General features: G+C 39.4%; 2 protein-coding genes across 4 annotated transcripts in view; one reads left to right on the forward strand and one right to left on the reverse strand.

Moving 5' to 3' along the window:
* LOC127449552 (E3 ubiquitin-protein ligase Itchy) overlaps positions 1 to 14,891 on the reverse strand; it is a 51,409-nt gene extending 36,518 nt beyond the window's left edge. For 2 of the 3 annotated variants that reach the window (XM_051713055.1, XM_051713053.1), the window contains exons 1-9: positions 14,753 to 14,891; positions 12,995 to 13,059; positions 11,673 to 11,814; positions 8,901 to 9,025; positions 6,571 to 6,702; positions 4,187 to 4,240; positions 3,808 to 3,850; positions 1,679 to 1,842; positions 1,262 to 1,457 (exon numbers count right to left, since the gene is read on the reverse strand). In XM_051713055.1, coding sequence (XP_051569015.1) covers positions 1,262 to 1,457; positions 1,679 to 1,842; positions 3,808 to 3,850; positions 4,187 to 4,240; positions 6,571 to 6,702; positions 8,901 to 9,025; positions 11,673 to 11,814; positions 12,995 to 13,019 — 881 coding nt within the window. In that variant the 5' untranslated portion in view covers positions 13,020 to 13,059; positions 14,753 to 14,891. The remainder of the gene's footprint in view (positions 1 to 1,261; positions 1,458 to 1,678; positions 1,843 to 3,807; positions 3,851 to 4,186; positions 4,241 to 6,570; positions 6,703 to 8,900; positions 9,026 to 11,672; positions 11,815 to 12,994; positions 13,060 to 14,752) is intronic. The other variant, XM_051713054.1, reaches the window with a different exon arrangement.
* A 2,501-nt stretch (positions 14,892 to 17,392) lies between these two features.
* Positions 17,393 to 24,702, forward strand: part of LOC127449585 (N-terminal EF-hand calcium-binding protein 1-like) — a 50,263-nt gene continuing 42,953 nt past the window's right edge. The window contains exon 1 of the mRNA XM_051713119.1: positions 17,393 to 17,642. Within this exon, the coding sequence (XP_051569079.1) occupies positions 17,517 to 17,642 (126 nt within the window). The 5' untranslated portion in view covers positions 17,393 to 17,516. The remainder of the gene's footprint in view (positions 17,643 to 24,702) is intronic.

The following is a 24,702-nucleotide window of genomic DNA, read 5'->3' on the forward strand; positions in this document are numbered from 1 at the left end:
ACAGTGGAGTGGGTCCAGTGCCACCGACCGGCATCGCTGGATGTGGCAGTCCAGCTGGCTGAGGACCATATGGTGGCGTATTCGGGGGCAGGCGAGCCCTCTTCTTCTTCTCTCTCTCTATCTCCCTCTCTCTCTCCTCCATCCCCCTCTCCTTCCCCCCGTCCTGTTCCGGTTCCCCGGAAACGGTTAATCATATCCCCAAAACCGGTTCCTCGGTCCTGTGGACCGTTCAACCCATCGGTTTTTCCTAACCCTCTGCCCCACAGGCTGGTGAATTCGCTACCGTGGGTGTGGGCGTGAAGTCTGGGCCGGTCTGCTGGAGCTGCGGGGAACCTGGGCACTTCCAGGACCGATGCCACGCGATGAAGGTAGAGACATTGGTCTGGATCCCTGACGCACCACAGGCCACCCCCAATCGAGCAGGAGCGTACCGGATACCTGTGAGTATTAAGGGAGGTACATACCAAGCCTTGGTGGATTCAGGTTGTAATCAAACCTCCATTCACCAAAGCCTGGTTCAATCCGAGGCTTTGGGTACAGACTGGCGGGTGATGGTAAGGTGTGTGCATGGGGATATTCAAAATAATCCTTTAGTGACGGTCATTATTCAATTTCGGGGACAAAAGCATAGTGTCGAGGCTGCGGTTAGTCCCCGCCTCTCCCATCCACTAACCACTACTTGGGTACGAATTGGCCGGCATTTACTATGTTATTAAGGGGAATATGTGTGGATGGTCCTGCACCAAAGTGTATCGGTGTGTGATTCGCTGGCTGGAGAGGCGATGCCAGGGCCGTCTACGTCAGCTCCACATCAGGAGGATGTATGGGAGGGGGAAGTCTCAGCTTCCACAGCCCTTAAAGCATTCCCTGCAGGGGATTTTCCTCTGGAGCAGACGTGAAACGAGACCCTTAGGCACGCCTTCGACCAAGTTAGAGTGATTGATGATCAAGGCCTCCAGCACTCGTCATTGCTGCACGTGGAGGATTTTTTGATGAGAACTCGGTTTAAGCATTTATTTCAAATTGTAATAGTAATTTTTCACGTTACTAATGTCCTGAATATACATTGTGATCAGTTGAATGCCACTTTGGTAAATAAAAGTACTAATTTCTTTCCATAAGAGCAACATCTGTACATTATTCCAAACCTTTGACCGCCAGTGTACATACAGTATATACGCAAGTTTATCAACTTTAAGCAAAGCAAACAGGCACAATTTTGATTTATTTTGTAGTTTACTCAACCAAATGATTGACGTACCCCTGTGGAAGAGGGCCGTTATTGATCAGAGCAGCTCTAGGAGGTGTTGGGCTGGCCTGGGATGCCTGATTTGACCCTGTTTCTGACCCCGAGCTTGACCCCTGACTTTCAGTTTCGCCATTCACGCACACCCGCGGGGACGTCTCTGGGCTCGGAGCCCTGCAGCCGAGAGTGGGAGTGGAGCCAGCAGAGGATGCTAAAAAATAAAAACAATACATTGAGAATTATGCCCACAAATTTACATTTTCTTCACTTTCATGGCACACGGTCTCATCCATCAGCCACCCTGCTCTCTAGATATCTGCATCAGCCATTAAAAGACCCATTTAGGTTGACCACTCCATGTCATATTTAAATTACCAGGATTAGGACCGTAATGCATATTTAATAGAGTTGAATCTGAATGACAATCTCTACCTGTGGAGGACGTAGGTTTATGTGGTGACGGAGGTGGAGGTCGCGGTGGGCGAAAGGGTCTCAGAGCCCCTACAGATGGAGAGGCAGACCCTGTACTTCCCACTGCATGACCATTAGGCATTGACACATCATCAGTGATGTCACTGGATGGAGAGGAGTCTCGACTAGACCAACAAACAGATGCCAAGCAACTGTAAATGTACAGTTGCTCCAAACAACAGAGGGAAAACTAAGGGTAGATGTTTACTAATATGTAAGTATATTAATGACAAATGTCTTTAGAAAAACAAACACTGAATTGCACTAATTGAAAAACAAACGCATTGCATTAACAGTGCTTGCATTTTTGGGGGATGCAGTTTCATATGGTTGTATATTTAAGATGTTAATATTTCAATTGAAAACTTTTCGCATGCATTCAGGGTCTGTTCCAAAACCTAGCGAGCGTCCTCCGGAGGCATGTATTTTGGGGGTCAAAACTGACCCCTTTTGAACTTTGCTTCTTTAAAAAAACATGGTATCCTTCATCTCAGTGGCATGAGGTTTGGTGACTTTTCCTACATTTGTTTTCTATACATACATACACTCACACATACAAAATTGGGCTGGATTCTGGTGGTGTGACAAAAAAACTCACACTTGTTGTGTTCGGGGTCAAATTTGACCCCACATAGGACATAAATGGGTGAGACGATAAAACAGAGATTTTTTTTTAGTCTGTCAAATAAAATCAATAAATCAGCCACAAGCAGAACACACACACACACACAGAAATGAAGGGGTGATACTATAACGAATCCACAATGTGTAACGCACATGCTCGAACACACACAATAAACAGAATCCATTCAATACTGAAAAGTATCGATAAATAAGTTTAATATGATATAAAATGACTATTTTACGCAAAATGTGTGTTCTGTGCGTATTTATGCTTATAAGAGGATTGCATCATTTCTCTTGTCACCTATATTGAAATTAGTTGCGAGTTGAGTGTCCCGTGCGCTGTGCGTGCGGAGCACTATTTGAAAGATGCATGGAGCTGCAGCCTATGTAGAGCGCTCTCTTATGAGGCATCATTTCAGGAAGGATTCTGCCATATAAGCAGCTGCCTATGTAGGCAGGAGACAGCGAAGCAGCTCACTAAGTTTTGGAACAGACCCTCAGTATTAGTTTTTTGTTTGTTTTGTTTTTAAAGACATTTGTCATTAATATACTTCCACATACTAAACACTGGAGTATTTAAAGGAACAGTTCACCTAAAATGTTTATTTTTAAGATACTTAGAAGGCAATATGACGTGTTTATAACCATACAACGCAAGATAATGGGGTCCAACAATTTCAAACTCCAAAAAGGAAATAAAGGAAGCATAAAGGTAATCCATACAACTTCAGTGGTTTAATCCATGTCATGTGAAGCAATATGATCAGTTTTGAGTGAGAAACAGACCAAAATGTAACTCCTTTTTCACACCAGCACATCTTGGCACAATTGTGATTTGAAGCTTGATTACACTTCCTTGCGCTTGACGCAGTCACGTGGATTACCTTTATGCTGACTTAATGTCCTTTTTGGAGCTTGTAAGTTTTGGACCCCCATTGACTTGCATTTTATGAATTTAAACACATTATCCATCTATGAAAATATTTTCCTTTCTGTTCCACAGAAGAAAGAAAGTCATGCAAGATGGAATAAGGGTGAATAAATGATGATAGAATTATAATTTTGGGGTAAACTATTCCTTTAATGCTGGTGATTTGAGCTTCTATATATCATTAATACGTGTCAGGACATAGGCAAAAATATGTATTTTTATTATTCAAGATAGTTCAGTTCTATGGAGATTACATAAAAGTCTTGTAAATGTTCAATACACGTGCTATAATTTAAGTTAATGCATCACATTTCCAAACCAAGACAGAACACAAAAACTGCTCTCTATTTTAATGTGAGTAAAGACGTCATTTTTTATAGACCAGCATTTTTCTTCCATAAAATGCAAAGTATTTCCCTGGATATTTCCATACAAAAATAATTCAATACTTCAAAAAAGATGCAAACTTTCTGTGCACATAGAGCTGTCATATTTAAGTAGAAACTGCCAAGAATGGAAATATTTATCATACCTTCTTCCTACGTCCCCGTTCTGTTCTCCATTTACAGCAGCATCTGTGATTAGAGACAAACATTATAAAAACACATTTTCCTTTCCTCTGAACAACAAGTTATAATGATTAATAATTATAATGTCATTGAATTTGGAGTAGTTACTCTATTAAACTAAGAGGCCTACACAAAACATTTTCTGCACACATTTTCTGTACTGATTGTGGGGGAAATTTGTAAAAATGTACGGAAAGGTTTAAATATGGTAAAATGTGTTTATTTAACACATGCATTCAGTGTGATTAATTATATAAAAACGAACACTTTACAAAATTAAAACAATGAATCTTATCCCCGGAATATTCCTACTATCGGAGCAATTCAAGCTTGAAGTACCACCTGTTTTCAGTAGGGGGCAGTAAGCGAAACTCCAGCTGTATCGGCAATGCACAGCTGTACAGAGAACAAACCACACTTATCGACAACAGACAGCACAAAATGAGAACACGTTCTTATCGTTCAAACACAGCTAGGAGCACAAATCCGAATGCAGTGATCTCAAGACATGTTTCAAACTACGTTTATAACTTGACACAGCGACCTAAAAACACTGTTTATGACACGATGCAACCAAAGTGAGACGCTCCCTCTGATGTGTACATAGAGGTGTCCTTATGAAAAACCCCCTCATTATAAATCTATCTCAGACAGATTGACGAATTCAATTGCAAAATGGACTGATGTGGATTTTAGGCCAATAATAATATGGAAATAAATAATATATTGACTTACAAAGCCACTTTTTGTATTGTCTTATCAATGCTTTACTCGTCTGCAACAACAATGTAATGCCTTTTAATAATCTGAATTATTTTATAAAATATATCATGTTTGCAAATACAGTTGAAGTCAGAAGTTTATATACACCTTAGCCAAATACATTTAAACTCAGTTTTTCACAATTCCTGACATTTAATTGTAGAAAACATTCCCTGTCTTAGGTCAGTTAGGATCACTACTTTATTTTGTGAAATGTCAGAATAATAGTAGAGAGAATGATTGTTTTCAGCTTTTATTTCTTTCATCACATTCCCAGTGGGTCAGAAGTTTACATACACTTTGTTAGTATTTGGTAGCATTGCCTTTAAATTGTTTAACTTGGGTCAAACTTTTTGGGTCGCCTTCCACAAGCTTCTCACAATAAGTTGCTGGAATTGTGGCCCATTCCTCCAGACAGAACTTGTATAACAGAGTCAGGTTTGTAGGCCTCCTTGCTCGCACACGCTTTTCAGTTCTGCCCACAAATCGGATTGAGGTCAGGGCTTTGTGATGACCACTCCAATACCTTGACTTTGTTGTCCTTAAGCCATTTTGCCACAACTTTGGAGGTATGCTTGGGGTCATTGTCCATTTGGAAGACCCATTTGTGACCGAGCTTTAACTTCCTGGCTAATGTCTTGAGATGTTGCTTCAATATATCCACATAATTTTCCTTCCTCATGATGCCATCTATTTTGTGAAGTGCACCAGTCCCTCCTGCAGCAAAGCACCCCCACAACATGATGCTGCCACCCCCATGCTTCACGGTTGGGATGGTGTTCTTCGGCTTGCAAGCCTCATCCTTTTTCCTCCAAACATAACAATGGTCATTATAGACAAACAGTTCAGTTTTTATTTCATTAGACCAGAGGACATTTCTCCAAAAAGTAAGATCTTTGTCCCCATGTGCACTTGCAAACTGTAGTCTGGCTTTTTTATGGTGGTTTTGGAGCAGTGGCTTCTTCCTTGCTGAGCAGCCTTTCAGGTTATGTCAATATAGGACTCGTTTTACTGTGGATATACATACTTGTCTACCTGTTTCCTCCAACATCTTCACAAGGTCTCTGCTGTTATTCTGGGATTGATTTGCACTTTTCGCACCAAACGACGTTCATCTCTATGAGAAAGAATGCGTCTCCTTCCTGAGTAGTATGATGGCTGTGTGGTCCCATGGTGTTTATACTTGCATACTATTGTTTGTACAGATGAATGTGGTACCTTCAGCCATTTGGAAATTGCTCCTAAGGATGAACCAGACTTGTGGAGGTCCACAAGATTTCTTTTGATTTTCCCATGATGTCAAGCAAAGAGCCACTGAGTTTGAAGGCAGGCCTTAAAATACATCCACAGGAACACCTCTAATTCAGTACACCTCCTATCAGAAGCTAATTGGCTAATTGTCTAAAGGCTTGACAACATTTTCTGGAATTTTCCAAGCTGCTTAAAGGCACAGTTAACTTAGTGTATGTAAACTTCTGACCCACTGGAATTGTGATATAGTCAATTAAAAGTGAAACAATCTGTCTGTAAACAATTGTTGGAAAAATTACTCATGCACACAGTAGATGTCCTAAATGACTTGCCAAAACTATAGTTTGCTAATATTAAATCTGTGGAGTGGTTAAAACATTAATTTTAATGACTTCAACCTCAGTGTATGTAAATTTCTGACTTCAGCTGTATTTAATTATAGCTATTTATAATTATTTAATCATTATATATTGAATTATTGTTAAGGGCCGATCTTAGCCAATATTTATAAATGTCCTTAATTGTGATTAATTAATCGCTATATCATGTAATTAATTTGATGTAAAATTTTAATCGATTGACAGCTATAATAATAAGATAAAATGTATATTAGGAAAGCACTTTAATTTCCCAGTGCATGGCCTCATCCTGACAATATGCTTTTAAATTATGATGAATAGTAATATGTTTTGCAGAATAAAAAGAAGTCTCACTGTGTTTTTGTTCCTCCAAAGCAAAAGTCTCTGGATCCACCTGCAGTCCATTCAAACAAACGGAGAGATCTCCAATGACCTCTGACCTCCCTCTGTCTGAGCCCAACTGCAGCGTCTGCACAACCTCACAAACTGAAACATCCAAGCACACAAATGATTATGAATGTAACGATGCTTCTGCGTTGCACAATACCTTTTATCTTAATTTTTAACAGTAAATATATTATTTTAGTATTTGAAACCAAACAAACATCTTTTTTGTGAAATGTATTGCTGGAAAAATGTGCTTGTGTATCTTTCTTAAGAATATATATTGTTATCTAATGTGATGATATTTTTAAGTGACTTCAGTGTCCAAATTCTTTTTGGGTGAGCAAACCGACTTCTCTAAATGAAACTCGCAGCACCACAGGAAGAGGAAATGGCCACCTGGTTCCGAGCTGCTCTTTTCACATATCCGGTTTGGAAAGTGGAAGCAGACGCTAGGGATGCACCGATACCACTTTTTCTCTTCCGATCCGATTCCGATATCGGAAATCTCAGTATCAGCCGATACCGATCCCAAGCCGATACCAGTGTTGGTTTTTTGCATACTCAGTTTAGAATATCTTTATATTATTGTGTGGAACTAATTGGGAGTACTCTTTAATATGTAAAGAAACACAAACCTCTAACTACACATTATTTCAATATAAATGTATAGCTTATTAAGAAACACTTTATTATTAACTAGTATACTGGATAATGTAGCAGCAAAATTAACAGTAATTCCAGTCTTCAAGTCTTCAGTAGAAGTTTTCAGTATTTGTTTTCAAAAATGTTTCAAATTGTATCTGGACTTTAAAGGATTCAGATCTCTTTTTTGTTCAATTTAGTTGTAAGACATCAGTCCACTTTTCATTCACACAGTTATTTTTTGGAACCCATTCAACTTAAATATTGTTATAAATTGTAAACAAATACTAATGATGACAATGGGGGGGCCTGAAGAGCTCAGTGGTAAAAGACGCTGGCTACCAACCCTGGGGCTCGCTAGTTCCGCTAGTTCAAATCCCAGGGAGTGCTGAGTGACTCCAGCCAGGTCTCCTAAGCAACCAAATTGGCCCGGTTGCTAGGGAGGGTAGAGTCACATGGGTTAACCTCCTCGTGGTTGCTATAATGTGGTTCGTTCTCGGTGGGGTGTGTGGTGAGTTGAGCGTGGATGCCGCGGTGGATGGCGTGAAGCCTCCACACGTGCTATATCTCCGTGGCAACGCGCTCAACAAGCAACGTGATAAGATGCGTGGGTTGACGGTCTCAGACATGGAGGCAACTGGGATTCGTCCTCCGCCACCCGAATTGAGGCGAATCACTACACGACCACGAGGACTTAAAAGCGCATTGGGAATTGGCCATTCCAAATTGGGTGAAAAAGGGGACAAATAAAAAAAAAATAAATAAATAAATAAATAAACTCATTATCATTATTGACTTTTAATTTGAAATACAACAGTAATTTATTTAAATCATGCACTTTTTAAACCCTCACGCTTTTATTTTGACATTCTGAACTCTCCAGGAAGTCCTGTATGTGTCTGTTTGTAGGCAAGTTCACAGTAGTTTAATTCGCTTCTTATTCAAATTCTGGTAAAATGCACCTCCGGTGCCTTTCTAAATGCATATTATAAGTGAACCGAACTATTGAGCATCTACATCTGAGATGCTATTCTTGAGTAGTGCTCAAATATTGCATATCTTTTATGTCATTTTTGGAGCTTGACATTAATGAACATGACTAACACACAGTATCGGATTTGGATCGGGCTCGTCGGACCAATACACAATCCGTCTAAAAGCTTCAGCATCGGAGCCGATACCGATCCAGCTATCGGATCAGTGCATCCCTAGTAGACGCACAGCAGGGTAAACTTGAATGGCGGTGAATAGGAGACCACAGCAAATGTAATTTTATTTTAATTTAACAATGCATTTGGTGATTTGGTAACAGTTCTCTGAAGTCCAATGAAGATGAATGAGAAACACTCACAATATCGGAATACACCACAAATGACCATATCGTGACCTAAATATCGATATAATATTATATCGTAACTCAATACCCTACTCAATATGCAGTTCTATAATTCACACCAGTGCTGAGTGGGTCATGTGAGCTCCATTTGACCATGGCCTCTTTGTTTGGTACTACATGTCAGTTCACCTGCTTCTATCCATGACATAGTAATAAAACACAAATCCTTGAGTCCACACTCACTAAAGATCAAACTCAGAAATCTAATATAAGCCTACTTGGAAAATGAGATTCACAAATAGAGCACATGAAAACTCACTCTTCATATTGTGGGCTTTTAGTGTCTCGCTAACTTCCAAAGTTGACATGCCCAGCAAAATGTCCGCTTTAAGTGTCTGGTGACTCCAAACCCGGAAAATTAACTTGCTGAAAGGGGTGACGATCCTACAAAGGATACAGAAATAAGAGATAACACACTAAAATATTATGATTATCAGATTCGCATTATTTGTCTAGCTAAATAAAAGACCAAAAAAAGAACAAAGATACTATCTATATATAAATGTAGGAAATATATCTAAACTATATTTATAACATAATAAAATAAACAAATCATTTATTTTATTTCTATATATATTTTGTATTATATATACTGTATCTCTCTCTTTATATACATATAATATATATATATATATACATGGGCTGGTTTGAGTATTTCTGGGATTTTCACACACAACAGTCTCTAGAATTTACTCAGAATGGTGCCAAAAACACAAAACATCCAGTGAGCGACAGTTCTGAGGACGGAAACGCCTTGTTGATGAGAGAGGTCAACAGAGAATGGCCAGACTGGTTCGAATTGACAAAGTCTACGGTAACTCAGATAACCGCTCTGTACAATTGTGGTGAGGAGAATATAATCTCTGAATGCTATTCTGGGATGCGGGTTGGCGCTGTTTTGGGCATTAGGCAGGTGGTTTTAATGTTGTGGCTGATCGGTGTATATGAATACTGTAAAATAAAAACTTTAATTATAATTGCTTAGACAAGTAATAGCACACCTCTCATAAACAAACCACTTGATTTGAGGTATCATTAGGGCCTGTGCACCGATGGTATTGTTCTTCTAGGCGTTTATTATTTTTTTCACAAATGAATCGCATTTTTGAGGGCCTAAACATACTCGAAAACTCATGAAACTTTGCACACGCATCAGAAGTGGTGAAAATTTACATCTGATATGGGTTTCAGAATTAGGTGTGACAAAATGGCTCGATAGCGCCACCTACAAACTTTCAACGCTGTGCGCTTTACGCTGCGTTTCACCTACACATACGAAAATCGGTACACATGTGTAGCATGCCAATACCTATAAAAATGTCTCTTGGATCCATGCCCTAAACTCAACAGGAAGTCAGCCATTTTGATTTTTCTCTTCAATTACTGCTCAGTTTTTGCCATTTCCAGGCCTCGTACTTTAATGAACTCCTCCTAGAGATTTCATCAGATCTACTTCATATTTGGTTATTCTAATTTAAAGGCCTCGGCGATGCTAATTTGCGAAGCTTTTGAGTTTTCACTGCAAAAGTTTGATGTTTCGCCATGAAACAGGAAGTTGTTATAACTCATACATACAATGTCCAATCTGCCCCAAACTTCACGTTTGATAATAGTCCCGGCCTGAATACATCTACGTGCTAATATTCAGTTATAGTCATAGCGCCACCTACTGGCAACAGCCAATTCCAGGTCTTGTACTTTAACAAACTCCTCCCAGAGATTTAATCAGATCAACATTATATTTAGTCAGTCTTAATCTAAAGGCCTTGGTGATGTTAAATTGCGAAGCTTTTGAGTTTTCGTTGAAGGGCGTGTCCGTGGCGGCCTGACAAAGTTCGGTATGAAACGAGTCACATTTTTGAGGCCTAAATATGCTCAAAAACTCGTGAAACTTTGCACACATCTCAAAAGTGGGAAAATTTACATCTGATACTGGTTTTAGAGTTGTGGCAAAATGGCTCGATAGCGCCACCTACAAAATTTCAACGAAGCAGCCCTCACCACGTTTCACCTACACGTAAGAAAATCGGTAGGCATATGTAACATGTCAACACGTACAAAAAAGTCTCTTAGAACAATATCCTAAACCCAACAGGAAGTCAGCCATTGTGATTTTTCTCTTAAATTTTTGCTCAGTTTTTGCCATTTCCAGGCCTCGTACTTTAACGAACTCCTCCTAGAGATTAAATCAGATCAACATCATATTTGGTCAGTCTAATCTAAAGGTCTTGTTGATGCTAAATTGCGAAGCTTTTGAGTTTTCTTTGAACAGCGTGTCCGTGGCGGCCTGACAAATTCCATGTTTCACCATGAAACAGGAAGTTGTTATAACTCAAACATAAAATGTCTAATCTGCTCCAAACTTTACATGTTTTATAAGTGTCCCGGCCTGAACACTTCTATATGCCAATATTCAGTTACAGTCATAGTGCCACCTACTGGCAACAGGAAATGACATGTTTTACACTGTGATCCACTCTTAACAAATTTTAAGTGCTAAAAAATGCTTAAAAAAATTGGAGTGATATTCCCCTGGCACAGCAGCCCCAACATGCACCAGGGTGCGAGGGCCCGTTCATCGCTGCTTGCAGCTTTAATTTATATTTGTATCACAAATGGTCCAGGATGTGTTACCCCCAAAGTTTAATATTTAAAGTTAGGGGTTTGCCCAAATCCCTAATCTTAAATTTGAACTATAGTAATAGTAATGCTTGACTTCAAAGGGATAGTTAATCTAAAAATGAAAACTCTGTCATCATTTACTCACCCTCATGCCGTCCCAGATGTGTATGACTTTTTTCTTCTGCAGAACACAAATGTGGAATTTTTTTTATTTTATTTTTTTATATCTCAGATCTGTTGGTCCTCACAATGATGAGAGAATTTTTATTTTTGGGTGAACTATCCCTTTAATAAGCTAATTCCTGTCCAAATCTTCTAAATCAGAATACAACAGTCTAAAACTGATCCTTATTCCTGGCTCCACTCTGTAACTCAACAGTGATTTAATAAGTACATATTTCATTCTTACACAGTGAGAGACTGCTTCCATTTGGGGCTGTGTGTGTTGGTACATTTCTCTGTCTTCTTAGACTGGCCGTCCACACACACCTCCACGTAAGGACTGGGCCCAAACCAGTTCTTCTTATTCTCCCGCAGCTTGGCAGATAGAACTAATGAAGGACAACATGAAATATAAAACATTATTTTTGACTCGTCCCTCCTTTTCATGAAACAAATCTTGGTTACAACACACATATTCTTTACGTCTTGTGGCTGTACTTTTGAAACAGTGAGTATTTTAACGTTTAAGGATTGGCCACGTTCACTTCCATTACAAGGGCATTACTGTCACCGTGATTTTTGTTTTTTATTAACCCTTGTGCGACCTTCGGGACATTTTTGTCTTTTTCATTTTTGTTTTTTTCGATCATTTTGGCTGTGCTAATGCCAACAGCATAAATTTTGCCAAAGGTGTGTATTTTTTGGGGAATTTTGATATTTCAACCATAATACATCTATAATACACTGTGTACACAAAATAGTTACACTCAGGACCTTCAGGACAAAAATGTCCCCATTAAAACTGCAATATTTGATCCCAGTGCCATTAAAGCATAAAATCATGAATTCTATGATATTATACTTTCATTCTGGAGTCCTGGCTTCAAAATTTACATTTTTAATACTTTCCACCAGATGGCGCCATTTTTCTCATGTTTAGCCTATGGAGTAAATACATGCTTTTCCCCTATTCTCTGTTTGCTGTATTATAGAGCACTGCAGGCCAATTGAATAAATGATGCAGATAATATTGTGTGTGTGTGTGTTGGTATGGATGTCAGAGTGTGTTTTGTATGTGTGTATTGTGAAATGTGTGTGTGTGTGTGTGTGTGTGTGTGTGTGTGTGTGTGTGTGTGTGTGTGTAAAAAACAACAGTGGCATTATGTAAACAAACTGGCATTTAAAGGGTTAAAATCCTGAAAATGAATGAATATATGGTAGTTATGATCAGGACTGATGTTGGTTAAAAAAAGACACTGAAAGTGGAAAATAATATGAATATATAATATTATTACGGCAGTTTTTTGACGCGGACATTTTTGTCCTCTAAGGACCTCTGAGTAACTTTTTTTAATTGATGCACAAGGGTTAAATAAAGGCGGGACGAGTTAAAATATTTGTGTTAATCAACATTATGCTGCAAATGCTGTCGACTGAGTTTGTATTGAATGTAGAACATACCTTTAATATTGAACAAAAATACCACATTGCAACGATGTAAAGACTAGCTGTAAAATAAAATGGAAAGTGTGTCACTATATACAGTATGTGTTCTTGTAAAAAGCTCACCAGTTATCTGTAGTTGAGCCTTCATTATGCTGCCATTAACAGTTCTTCCTGTGGTTCAAATTAATCTGAAATGCACAAAAACAGATACAGATAAACATGCATTCGGTTTCAAATCTATCCATATCAAAAACATGAATACGGGGGTAAACGGCAGACTCAAAATCAACATGAAACGGCATTCGCAACCTACTTTACTTCCATAATTCATCAAGTTTCTGAGTGATACATTCCAGTTGGCATTCCAGACCAGAATGGAGCCTGAACGGGGTGAAAAGTAAATTTTGATTTCATGTTGACTAAATTATCTGATCAGACACCAAATATATCTTTGCTCTTTTTGTCTGACACTACTAAACTAGTTAGATCTGACCTCTAATCAGTGTGTTGAGAAACTCTTTCGACTCATGGTGTGCAATTCATGTCCTTGTTGGCTAATCTCACACAGGAGAAGTCTTCAGTAATCCTCTGAAGATTACAGATGATGTCATTTCAAGGCCAGACGTTTCTCTGGACTTCACTGTCTCTCAGTATGAACATTTATCCAGTAGTTACTAGAGGTAGACCGATATATCGGTTTTACCAATTAATCGGTGCCGATAGTTGCTTTTTGGAACTATCGGTTATCTGGAAAAATATATGCCGATAGTTGCTGATATTTTATTTTCCTTTTTTCCCCTATTATTTTTCTATTCCTTATCACTAAACCTCATCTGGTGAAATATATTCGTAAAAAAACTTCATCTGGTGAATCTATAAGCTACAAAAAGCTTCAGATGGTAAATACTTACATAGAGAGCATTGTAATGGAGCCAAACCTCTGTAATTTCAAAATAAGAGTCCCCGGTGTATTCTGGGCTTGTTTAAAATAAAAAGTCCTGTGTTATGCACCAATCTTAATTTCTCAGGTTATCATTGGGATATGGGTTGCACAATAAACTGCTTTTGGGATTTTATTCATTTTACAGCCTAAATGTCTGTGCCCTTCATAGTAAGGAAAGAATATGATATTTTTATTATTATATAGATAGATTTTAATAAAATAACGGCCTTTCCACCACCTTTGTTATCAGCATCAGCAAAATCCACTATCGGTGGACCTCTAGTAGTTACCAGAAAAACCATGGTCACTTATGTGGAATTACAAACTGATGTCTAAACCTGTAAAACATAGTTTAACCATAATATAAGTTAGACTTAGTATGGTAATTGTACACTATCATAATGCTAGTACCCTGGTATTCTTTGAAGTATCTTAGAGTAGTATGTAAATGCCATGGTTTATGAGTATGGGAACCATAAAGTACCATGGTATTTATCAAAATACCATGGTAGTGCCACCTGATGCCATCACTGATCCATGGTAGAGCCATAGAACTGTTATAAATGGCAATATACAGATGATAAATGTCCTATGGTAAAAACTCCACCTTAAACGACACCGTAAAGTGTAGAAAGCTTCGTTGTTTACATTGAAAGCGTTCTCGTGACGTCACGAAGCACTTATGACTTACAGCAAGTCGCGAGACTTGCGTTTACAAGCCAACTTGAGGAATATATCTAAAAAAAAAAATAAAAAAAAAAATACTTATTACTTAGTTTTAAACTAAAGTGTGTCAAATATGATAAATTAACTGCCATAACATCCTCGCCCCACAGTTTGCCAGACAGCCACCGGTCAGTGGAGCTAGCGCGTTATCATAACACGGCTGTTCTTCTTCCATGTTTGCCCCTCACGCGCTCGTGTCGCTTGTATCTTACCGTTTAACGATCACGGGAAATGTCTGTAGATCTCTGTTTTAAGGGGATTTGAGGGACTCTTCCCGTCGTTTGGTCAAACTTTGCTCCATCGCATTCTCACCACAGTGCTAGCACGGGCTCCGTCTCAGAGTGACGTCACTGCGCGACACCCGTGACGTAACGCGCGTCCATTCGGATTATGTAATGTGTGTTTGTGCCGGGACAGATGCGTACTGTTGTGTGCTATTTAAATTGTGTTAAAACGAAAACCCCTCCAAGCCATTCGAAGAAAACTCTAGATACTACAAAGTAAACTTGTGTGTACTTCAAGATAAGCAGATGAGACGATTTTGACAAAGATTCTCCACCAGATGGCGCTACTTGTCATTGCTACAAAAAAGTAGACTACTAAGAAGCATCATGATATCACCACACACACACACACACACACACACACACACACACACACATATACACACCATGTTTTTATATCACTGTGGGGACTCTCCATAGACTTCCATGCATTTTATGGATTTTATACAGATCTAACGATAATTTCTATCCCCAAACCATAACCCTCACAGAAACCTTTTTGTATTTTTACATTTTCAATAAAAAAAAAAATTAAAAAAAAACATCGTTTAGTATGTTTAATAAGCCATAGCGGTCCCCACAATGTAGTATAAACATGGTTACACACACACACACACACACACACACACACATGTTGGTGTGACTAACCTTATGAGGACTCTCCATAGACATAATGATTTTAATACTGTACAAACTATAGATTCTATCCCCTAACCCTAACCCTACCCCTAAACCTAACCCTCACGAAAAACTTTCTGCATTTTTACATTTTCAACAAAACATCGTTTAGTATGTTTTTAAGTGATTTGAATGATGGGGACGCTAGAAATGTCCTTATAAACCACATTTATAGCATAATACCCTTGTCATTACCAGTTTATAACCTTGTAAACCACTTAAACCTGCCCACACACACACACACTCACACACACAAACACACTCACACAAACACACACACACACACACACACACACACACACACACACACACACACATATATATATATATATATATATATATATATATATATATATATATATATATATATATATATATATACTTGAAGGGAGGGCAGGGGGCATCCAATAATCCGCTCAGCAGTCCGAACTGTCTTTTGTAGTCTTCTGATGTATGATTTTGTAGCTGCACCAAACCAGACAGATATTGAAGTGCAGAGGACTGACTCAATGACCGCTGAGTAGAACTGTATCAGCAGTGCCTGTGGCAGGTTGAACTTCCTCAACTGGCAAAGGAAGTACAACCTCTGCTGGGCCTTTTTCATAATGGGGTCAATGTGTGTCTCCCACTTCAGGTCCTGTGAGATGGTAGTGCCCAGGAACCTGAATGAATCCACTGCTGCCACAGTGCTGTTTAGAATGTGATGGGGTGTTCTTTTTGCATGTGTTCAGCTCAAGGTTGTTTTGACTGCACCAGACAGCCAGCTGTTCAACCTCCCTTCTGTATGCAGACTCATCGTTATCTTGGATGAGGCCGATGACAGTGGTGTCATCTGCAAACTTCAGGAGCTTGACAGAGGGGTCCTTGGCGATGCAGTCGTTGGTGTAGAGGGAGAAGAGTAGTGGGGAGAGCACACATCCCTGGGGGGCACCAGTGCTGATTGTACAGGTGCTGGAAGTGAGTTTCCCCTGTCTCACAAGCTGCTGCCTGTCCGTCAGAAAGCTGGTAATCCACTGACAGTTAGACATGGGAACAAAGAGTTGGTGTCATTTATTCTGGAGTATAGCTGGGATGATGGTGTTGAAAGCTGAACTGAAGTCCACAAAAAGGATCCTTGCATATGTCCCTGGTCTGAATATGATGCAATCCCATGCACAGACCTGTTTGCTCGATAAGGAAATTAAAGGGGATCTAGAAAGGGTCCAGTGATGTTCTTCAGGTGTGCCAACACCAGTCTCCCAATACAATATAATATAATATAATGGACATCAATGTGGATTTAAAAAAAAACCCAATCAATGTTCAGATTTTCCCTTGAAAATATCTCAGTATTGATGTGAAACAAAGCAGCTGGTTTTCATTGGGAAAGATGCTGAACAAGTGAAGGACCAATCAGCATCCGAGGAGGTGAAGAACATTCCTTGGTATAGCGTTGGGAAGTCCGATTCATTTTAACGAATGACTCGGTTCGTTCAGTCGGTTCGAACCCGTTCAATGTAAACGATTCGCTGATTCGTTTGAGTCACCACTCAAAAGTGTGTTCGGTTCATTGTAATTTGGTTAAATTAAGTACCCCTGTTAGGCTATCTATATTATTATAATGTTTAGATTTAGTCAAATAAATTAGTTTAAATTGGGCCTATATTGCTTGTTGTATCTCTTATAGATCTATAGTTCATGAAGCATGTATTAACAACAAATCATTAAGCACTAACTCATGTGTATAATAAGTTTAACGGTAAAGAAAGTTTCTCTTAGCCTGTGCATTCCAGTGAATCACAAATGTTTTTGCGAATCGGTTCGACTGAATCATTCACAACAACCGGCTCAATGACTCGTTCGCTCTCTACTCCTCAGCATCATCACCATTCGCATCATTCGCACAGAGAGGACTGCTGCTTCACCCGCTTTGCTCTCCACACACCAGTTTCCAATCTTACTGAGTGACACATCTGCATATATCGATCTCACTGAGTGAGAAGTCTGCAAATTCTCTTAAACAGTTCGTTTAAAGATGTTGGCGTGCACCGAAATCATCACGATGTGTCTCCAGTCGGCGAAGCGCGAGCATCTCCGCTCCAAACAGCAGCATCAGCACCAGATCCAGGATGCGGTTCACGGACTGTCCATCTTTCAAGACGTAAGTAACCCATCCGTTCGGTCACCGAGGTCACAGTGCAAACATGCACCTTGAACCCTACCAATGTTGAAAGGTTCTGGACACAGAAGAGTGGTTTGTTATGTGTACAGTATAAAAGATGTGCAGTCTTCAAATAGGTTATCGTGCAATACGAAGCACTAATTGATATGCACTGATTTTTATCATAAAAAAAAAAAAAAAAAAAATCCACTTGCATTGTCATGTCTTGTTTTTGGTCACATAGTCTAAATGTACTACAGGGCTTCATTTAAACACACACACACACACACACACACACACTAATATACAGTATAAGTAATATACTAATATATTAGCAAGTAGAGGCTCTAGTATTTTACATATATGTCTTAACAACCAAGAACACATGGATTGTGAGTGAACTGTGTCCATGACATCTATTTTAAATTTATTTATTTGTACAGTGTGAATGCCTTTCTTTGTCTCTCTTCCAGTCGGTATAATTGTCATTTATTCTTGTTTGTTCATTGTGCTATTTGATTAAACAATTGTAGCGGAGCTGAATTATATTTGAGGGAACTGGATCAATAATAAATCAATAAAATCTGAAGCATATGAAAATGTAGACTGTACTGTAAATATGTAGACAAAATATAGACTATATACAGTACCATTCTGGTTCTGTGTGTGTGTGTTTGCATTTGTGCTCATATATGCATGCATACAATCTTTAAGCAATTACAAATATCTGTGTACTTGTAAACGTTGCTATACTACACATATTGCTGTGCATATTATATAACATTATAAGCACAAATGTGGCTTTTTGTTCAGCATTCTATTTTTATCCAAATTAAAATGTAATATAATTATCATCAAAAGCACTGTGAAAAATAAAGAATGTTAAAATGCTACAGTAAAAAAAAATAAAAATAAAAAGTTAATTGGTTAACGGGTAGTTACCTTATCACATATGGTTAAAATCTATAATAAGACAATACATGTAATTTTACTGTAAAATATTGAGAAAAAAAATATTTTTACAAGTGAAAAGTATGATTTTATATGTGTAATTAACAGTAAATATGTAAAAGCTTAACAAGAGAATACATTTTTAAAATTTTTACAGTAAACTATTGTTAAAATTATGGTAAAAAACAAAAACCAGACATTCCCAGAAGTCTCTGCGTGACCCATCACATTTCATTATATTTTATGGGAATAGTTATGTTTCTTATTTTTAATAAGAGTTATGTACATTGGGGTGCTCCATGTTATATTTTATGTAGTTTAATTAATGTTTTTTAAAAAAAAATTCTTTCCCCCCTTTTCTCCCCAATTTGGAATGCCCAATTCCCAATGCGCTCTAAGTCCTCGTGGTGGCGTAGTGACTCGCCTCAATCCGGGTGGCGGAGGACGAATCTCAGTTGCCTCCGCGTCTGAGACCGTCAATCCGCGCATTTTATCACGTGGCTTGTTGAGCGCGTTACCGCGGAGATGTAGCGCATGTGGAGGCTTCACGCTATTCTCCGCAGTATCCACGCACAACTCACCACACGCCCCACCGAGAGCGAGAACCACATTATAGCGACCACGAGGAGGTTACCCAATGTGACTCTACCCTCCCTAGCAACCGGGACAATTTGGTTGCTTAGGAGACCTGGCTGGAGTCACTCAGCATGCCCTGGATTCATACTTGTGACTCCAGGTGTGGTAGGATTATCTATACATTTTAAAGTAAAAAGCAGACTTTTATAGTTCCAGAAGGCTAGTTTATATCATTTAATAATATGTGAACCATAAAATATACAGGCATCAATTACATCCCGTAAAGCATGAAACATGGTCACTGTATTTTTTACAGTAAATTTCTGCAACAACAGCTGCCTGTATTTCACAGTAATTTGAACAGATTTTTTTTTCACAGTGATTATTTATCTGAAAGGAGTAATCAATATCACTTTGTAATAATGATACATGTTAATGGCGAATATATTGTACATAAGAAACACACACACACACTGAGTGTCAGGTGCAGCACCTTAAAGGCTTCAGTGTGCAGTCGTGTTGGTGCATGATAAGAAGTTGCAGATGTTCTCAGCAGGTTTAAATAAGCTCGCAAGATGGGGGTCGGACTACAGAAGGGATGCATGTGTGTGTGCTCGTCTTCTTCTGGAACTTTAAAGTAAACATGGAAATTGACTATCAAAAAACATGTTTCTGGTCTAACTGTGAACTTTTCATCGGTGCACGTTATTCCAAAGAAGTAATATTTGTCAGGTCTGGCAAGTACTGGTGCGTAACACCCACATTTCACCATCCATTAAATTTGCAAATATCATTAAATAACTTATTACACCTGGAAATTCATCACATTACTGAAGGAAAATGGGTTTGAAGCTGTCATCTTTTAGAAACAGCTTGGGAAAAAGTTGCCTGTCTTTGATCATCGGAGCAATTACGGAGAAGTTTTGTGACAGTTCTGATGGACATCGTGATTCATGTTTTTGTTCTGCTTGGAAGAATTCAGTCTGTTCAGCCACGGCTGAATATCAGCATTTCATCCTGTCACATATTTCATTGAAGAGCCGATCACTATGAAGACCGGTTCAGATCTTATTGAAACATCTCTTATTTATGACGTTATCCTCAGGATGTAGAATTATGCATGAAATTAAATATTGCAGAAACTACTACTGCACCTTTTCAAATCAGTTGACCTCTCAGTAAAACACCATCAAACGAGAGTCAATGTGAGTGCAAAATTTATCACAACAAACCAAGGGTGGTTGCCAGGGTGCTGCTATTTGGTTACTTATGTGTTCTGAGGGTGGTTAATTACTTTATTCGCCCATTTGTAGTGCCAACCAGACCAAAACTGTAAATTCGACTGTTTAGAAAATGACTTGTACACCTCTTCTCAACGATTCGCATGATTTGTACCATTTATGTGCGTTGTACATAGTTACAGTTTTTGTTGATCGCTTTGGTACTATTATCGCAAGTATGTGTTAAAACCTCACAACTCTTATTACATAACTCCAAACTCATCACACTTGTAACGCAGCCAGTCTTACATTCAAAACTTGCCATTGTGCATTCATCTGGATTGTAAACATCTCTCAGCACACAACCATTGAACCGTGAAATGTCATGAGAACATGTGGTTTAATCACCAAAACACAACATGATGATTATATTTTCTGTTTAGTCGTTTTAACTACCAGTGAATTCAATAACAAACAATGCAAGATACATGTTTCAAATCGCCCTTAGAAGTGCTGAAGGTAATATACTACAGTACTGTAAAAGACAGATACACAATTTTCACATTAGGCAATACACTTACATTTACATTACCCAATCATTTCCATAACATCTATTCTATGTGTAATCAAGTTGTGATCAATGAAGACTTGCAAATTGTGTTTTTCAGATATAATTGTAACATAGGTATACTCTCTATAATCAAATGTACACAGTTAAATAAAACAAATTAACTACATGAAAACATAACATTTAGTGCACATTACATTAATTTGAATCAAGCCTGTCTTGAGCATTTGGCCATAGATTCTCGTCCACATCACAGTGAATGTCATCACTGAAAAACCTTTTGGCATGGCGAATCCATGCTTGACATTGGTCTACACTGATGTCATCACATGCCTCATCCATGGCCTGAAGGAGGGTGGCACGCTCAAGGGGTTGGCTATCATAGACCTTCCACCTCCATGCTGAAAAATATTCCTCAGTAGGGTTGAGGAAAGGAGAGTATGGGGGCAAGTAGAGGGTCATGAATCGGGGATGGGCCTGAAACCATGCTTGAACCACCTCTGCATGGTGGAACTTGACATTGTCCCACACAATTACATAGGTGACTCCTTCACCTTAACAGGCCATCTCAATTTCACTGAGAAACTCAATGAGATGTGCAGCATTGTAGGAGCCAAGTAATGACCTTCGTCCTACCACACCATCTTCAGTGAGATCTGCGTACATGGAGATGTTTCCTCCATATTGTCCAGGCACTTGGACAGTGGCCCGTTGGTCGATGAGGTTCCGTCCACGGTGACGAGTTTTGGCCAGGTTAAAGCCCGCTTCATCAACAAAAATGTACTTGTGATGGTTCACATCAGCATCAAGCACCATCACCCTCTAAAAAATATATTTTGGTTAGTTCCTCTTACAGTGTAGTTCCAATATACATATGAAGTAGGCGATGCATCAAATAGTAACAGTAATACAGTATATAGTGCTGTACCTGAACATACTCAGCCCTCAGTTGTTTCAACCAGTCATTGTTTCTCTCAAAAGGCACCAGGTAAATGTGTTTCATTGATACCTGGTGCCTCTTCAAAAGGCGGGCTACTGTTGGTAGGCTGATGGGTGCCACATTGGCAAAGGTGTCATTGTTCTCCTCAATTGCCTGCTTTATTTCCGACAGCCGTATATCATTCCTGGCCCTCACCATTTCCACCACTGCCCACTCCTGCTGGTCGGTCAGCACACGACCACGGCCACCACTATGGGGTTTTCTGTCAATTCTAAGCATAGAACAGAGTATACTGTCAATAGATCATACTGTAAGAATACTGTAACATGTTTTATGAATTTACATACATTACAAATTAAAGTAAATGTAATGGAAAAGCATAGTATATATATTTAGTGGTTTTCTTGGCAAAAAGTTCTGATGATAGAATTGACAGTTGATCTTTTTAGATTTGGTTCAACTAATCTGGCAGCCTCTGCCATAGTAATGCCTCAGTTCACCAAATGATCAACGATGATGGCCAGGACTTCATTAGAGACAACAGCTCTGCCTCTCTCTCTCTGATGACCAACCCTTCGATGGGCCACATGCCCACCTCTCTGACCTCTCTGTTGGTGCCCATGTCCACCTCTCTGACCTCTCTGTTGGTGCCCATGCCCACCTGTTTGACCTCTCTGTTGGTGCCCATGCCCTCCTCTCTGACCTCTCTGTTGGTGCCCATGCTCACCTCTTTGACATCTCTGTTGGTGCCCATGCCCACCTGTCTGACCTCTCTGTTGGTGCCCATGCCCACCTCTCTGACCTCTCTGTTGGTGCCCATGCCCACCTCTCTGACCTCTCTGTTGGTGCCCCTGCCCACCTCTCTGACCTCTCTGTTGGTGCCCCTGCCCACCTCTCTGACCTCTCTGTTGGTGCCCATGCCCACCTCTCTGACCTCTCTGTTGGTGCCCCTGCCCACCTCTCTGACCTCTCTGTTGGTGCCCATGCCCACCTCTCTGACCTCTCTGTTGGTGCCCCTGCCCACCTCTCTGACCTCTCTGTTGGTGCCCACACTCACCTCTCTGACCTCTCTGTTGGTGCCCCTGCCCACCTCTCTGACCTCTCTGTTGGTGCCCACACCCACCTCTCTGACCTCTCTGTTGGTGCCCACGCCCACCTCTCTGTTGGTGCCCATGCCCACCTCTCTGACCTCTCTGTTGGTGCCCATGCCCACCTGTCTGGCCTCTCTGTTGGTGCCCATGCCCACCTCTCTGACGGATCCCTTGTCCACGAGCTCTTCCTGTTCCTTGCTGTCTGTCCTGCTCCATGTTGAAAGAAATTGCCAGTGTGAAATCAATTATCAATAACGAGTATTCATTATGTGTGGTTACATGTAATTTAGATGTTCATACAAACACGCATTTTATTTGTGGAGTTCTCGAAATCCATATACTGTATATAGCTGACAAACCAATTTAAAATCTATAGGTTTACCAAACGGTTCAGTGATCAACCATTAAGAGCAGTTTGATTAAGTGTTGGTCAAATGTATTTACGCATATCAAAAGTATTGTGAGCATTGCATTGTGAAAGACAATTACTTCATATGAAAGGTATTTCTTTGATGACACACTGATTAGGTGTGGTGAAAAAGTTGTAATTTTGTGTGTTGTACTAAGTCAATTGAACGTGATTACGTGATGATCTGCTTTGAGTTTTGTAATAACATTTGTGAGGTTTTACCACATACTTGTGATAATAGTACCAAAGCGATCAACAAAAACTGTAAATACTTAAGTTAGGGGGTTTGCAAAACAATTGTTATAGTGATGCTTGCCTTTGCAAACACTACTAATTAAAACAACAGATGGCGCATCAAATTGAGATTATTAACGCAAAATTATTTCCCCCAATGACTAATGACCCATATTGACAGAAATGAGGAACATGACCTGCTAATGAAAACATTGGATTAGATTAAGAGATGCTTTCGTCAATAGACTGTGAACTCAAGTGTTAAAATGAGGTTTTTCACAGGGCGATGGACAGAGGTTGTGTGTGGGGGAGTTATTTATTCGCTCCCTGAGGCTATAATTGCTAATCATCTTTGCCGAGTCTGTATATTTGAGATTTTTAAATCTGGCTGACAAGTGAAGAGTGAACAGATACTTATAATTCCCTCAGCCCACATCTGAAGCACTTGATAGTGAGACTGAACCATAGCCATTGAAGCAGAACGAGATCTGGATTAACTAATGCGCTCTCTATTTTTTAAACCATGGCTATGTTTGGAAGGGAATCTAGCCTACTCTTTACTGAACACTGCATAATATACCAGATTTTCTTATGTACTTTAAAAAAGTAATAATCATTCCATGATAAATGTTTCAAACAGGGGAATGCTACATTGTTGTGACCTCATCATGTAGTATGCGAGTACGGTTGGGAATCGTAAGGAATGTAATGAGGCCGGTTCCTTAACTCTTCCTTAACACGACTCAGAGTCATTTGTTAGGGTATCGGACTACACTGGTCACGCTGTATGTTTCACACTGTAGATTCAAAACAACCGGCTCATAAGAGTCACTTGTTCGGGAATCAGACTACACTAGTCGCACTGTTTGTTTCACACTGTAGATTCAAAAGAACCGACTCATTTGAGTCATTTGGGATTTGGACTACACTGGTCACACTGTATGTTTTGCACTGTAGATTTAAAAGAACCAGCTCATAAGAGTAATTTGTTCGAGAATTGGACTACACTGGTCACTATGTATGTTTCACATTGTAGATTCAAAAGAATCGACTCATAAAGAGTCATTTGTT

Source organism: Myxocyprinus asiaticus, chromosome 12 (assembly GCF_019703515.2).
Source record: "Myxocyprinus asiaticus isolate MX2 ecotype Aquarium Trade chromosome 12, UBuf_Myxa_2, whole genome shotgun sequence".
NCBI lineage: Eukaryota > Metazoa > Chordata > Actinopteri > Cypriniformes > Catostomidae > Myxocyprinus > Myxocyprinus asiaticus.